We start from the raw sequence: 2,550 nt of genomic DNA on the forward strand, positions 1-2,550 counted from the left end.
GGGGGGGGGGGAACATACAAACTCCAATCAGATAGGATCTTGGCACAATCTTGCAGTGATGCACAATATCTGGCCTACACGTCAGTGTTTTAACTTTGTGTGTTGGTTTTTATCTTTCAGTCAAAGAAATGAAAAAGAAGTGGAAATCTCTCCGAGATCGATTCAAGAAAGATCTGAAAATGGAGAAACAGTCCCAGAGCGGGCAGGGTCCAATGAAGTACAAGTTTCACCCTCTCTACCACGAGCTTTCCTTCTTGATTCCATCTCTTGCCCGAGGACCGTAAGTTTAATAAAAAAATAATAACGTTGTAATTCTTCATTGTTTTATCTTACAAATTTATTTTTTTTGTTTGTTTGCCCCAGAACTGGCAATGCAGAGGATGATGACGATGATGAAAATGAGAGCCAACCTCAACAACAACAACGCTCAGTAGGACAGACTAAATCAGGGCCTTCAACAAACAGAGCAGAAGGATCCTCTGATTCAGCTTTTCTCGCTGCAGAGAATTTGGATGTAAGTCACATTTTGTCGCCTTCCTCTTCATATCCTCCACCCAAAAAAAGCAAACCAGACCCAAAGAAAAAAACTTCCAATGTAGATATTGTGAGGATGATTGAAAAAGTTACTGAGAGTGTTGAAAGTGCAGTGAGGCCCAAGGATGACATAAGTCACTTTACCAAGTCTCTTGAAGGGGACATTCGTAAAGTTGCTCCACAGCGTTTGACTAAGCTCAAACTTGATATAATGAAGGCTGTCTTTGATGCCCAACAGCCTGAAAGACAACAAGAATCCTTCACACCTAGCACAGCCCAATATCCATCCATTTTCTACACAACCCAATCTTCTAACTACCCCCAACGTCTTTCTTCCCCACAGGCCTCTACAAATAGCTTTGCCATTCTCTCCAACCAGTCATCCCCCTACACTTATGCCCCGGGTTATCCCCATTCTGCCTTCTACTATCAAGCCCCTCAGTCTAGTCAGACCAGATTCACGTCCCATCCCACATTTGAGCGTCTGCCCCCCACGGGGCACAGTACTAACGAATCACAGGGTTCTCCTCTCCAGACCCAGTCCCGATCATCAACCCCTTTACCGGAAGATATAGGTCAGAATGTCAGAGGCGCAAAAAATTGAATTGAAAACTTAGCACTCGTTTTTTTTTTTTTTTTTATTGTTATTATTGGCTTTTATCACCCCCACGGTACAAGGTTTTAGTTCTCTGGGATTTGTGCCATTTTATACCGGTTAGCCATAACATTTCAACCACCTTCCTATTGTTAAGGTCCTCTTGTGCTGCTGCTTAATCCACTTTGACCTATGGACTCCACGATGTGTCCTGTGGTATCTGGCACCAAGTACTTACCCTGCCTCTGCCAGCCTGCTTTCCCACTATAGGGCATTCCACCATTTACCTGGCGCAGTAGCAGGATGCACTAATGGCAAATCGGTGGGTAAGGAACTTAGGAAGGTGGGTCAGTTTTCAGGTGATCAATGTAAATTCTTTAGGAGTCACCTATACATAATAGGAACACAATATAGTTGTTGATCAGGGGGTGGTGAAATGCTCACAAGAGTTGTTAAAAAACGGATGCTAGGTAACCTTTTTATATTTTCAGTTTCTTTTTGCGAAGAGTATAATATTTTTCTATTACGCATTACAAGATTACTTGACAAGACATGTGCAATTACTTTGCAAGACAAAACCCAAAGTTGAATAAGGTTAAGTTTTAGATCACTCATTGAAATGAGTCTACGTTTGGCCAAGACGACTGGTCATGTAGCGTGTTCATGAGTAAATTGTTCATACAACATAGAAAATTTAGGAATATTTAACAAAACGTAAACTTCAGTAAAGTTAGACTTATAAAAATGGAGAATAGAGATACCATGTTATCTCTAAAAAGGCAAATGAAAGTTCTATTTACTTAAGTCATGTAACTTATAAGCACTTTCCAAAGGTGTCAAAAAAAAAAGTTGACAGGAATACCACTGATCTCCATTTTAGGTCATGGCCTTTAGCGGAGAATTTAATTTTTTTCCTTGTTTAATGAAAAAATGACAAATGCCTCGATTTGTTCCAATATGGCAATAAACCGAAGGTTGACAAAAATGACAAAATTATGGACAATATTGTCAATAATCATTTTCAACATTTGATAAATGTTCCCCAGTGTATTGTTTCAGGGGAGCAATAAAAAATAAACAGTTTTGAGAAGTCTTTGCTCTTCATCAAGCTTTAACACTGATTTACACATGCTTGTGTATTTTTCATGTTATTTGTGAATATGGAGATGTATATTTCATACAGTCTATCATTGTTTTCTCATTCTTTATTTGGATACCTGACACATTTCGTCAAACCCAGACTGGTCTTCTTGCAACCATTTCTATACTGTATTTAAATTCATTCCTCACCTAATTGTTCTTATTCAGTTTTAGATTTAGTTGGTCTTAAAGCCGTTGTTTTAGGTTGGGTGAATGCCGAAGAGTCCTCTTCTGCCCTTTTTGTTAAGGTTGCCACTCCATCCAGTCCTACACTGCATAGT

The 2,550-nt window shown here is 39.5% G+C and overlaps 1 protein-coding gene across 1 annotated transcript in view; it reads left to right on the forward strand.

Moving 5' to 3' along the window:
• The window catches only part of LOC140339015 (uncharacterized), a gene marked incomplete at its 5' end in the record, with an annotated part of 4,288 nt that extends 1,744 nt beyond the window's left edge, over nt 1–2,544 (forward strand). Inside the window, 2 exon segments of the mRNA XM_072423492.1 lie at nt 121–280; nt 364–2,544. Coding sequence (XP_072279593.1) covers nt 121–280; nt 364–1,138 — 935 coding nt within the window.
• Nucleotides 2,545–2,550: the final 6 nt, after the last annotated feature.

Source organism: Pyxicephalus adspersus, chromosome 10, assembly GCF_032062135.1.
Source record: "Pyxicephalus adspersus chromosome 10, UCB_Pads_2.0, whole genome shotgun sequence".
In the NCBI taxonomy this organism is placed as follows: Eukaryota; Metazoa; Chordata; class Amphibia; order Anura; family Pyxicephalidae; genus Pyxicephalus; species Pyxicephalus adspersus.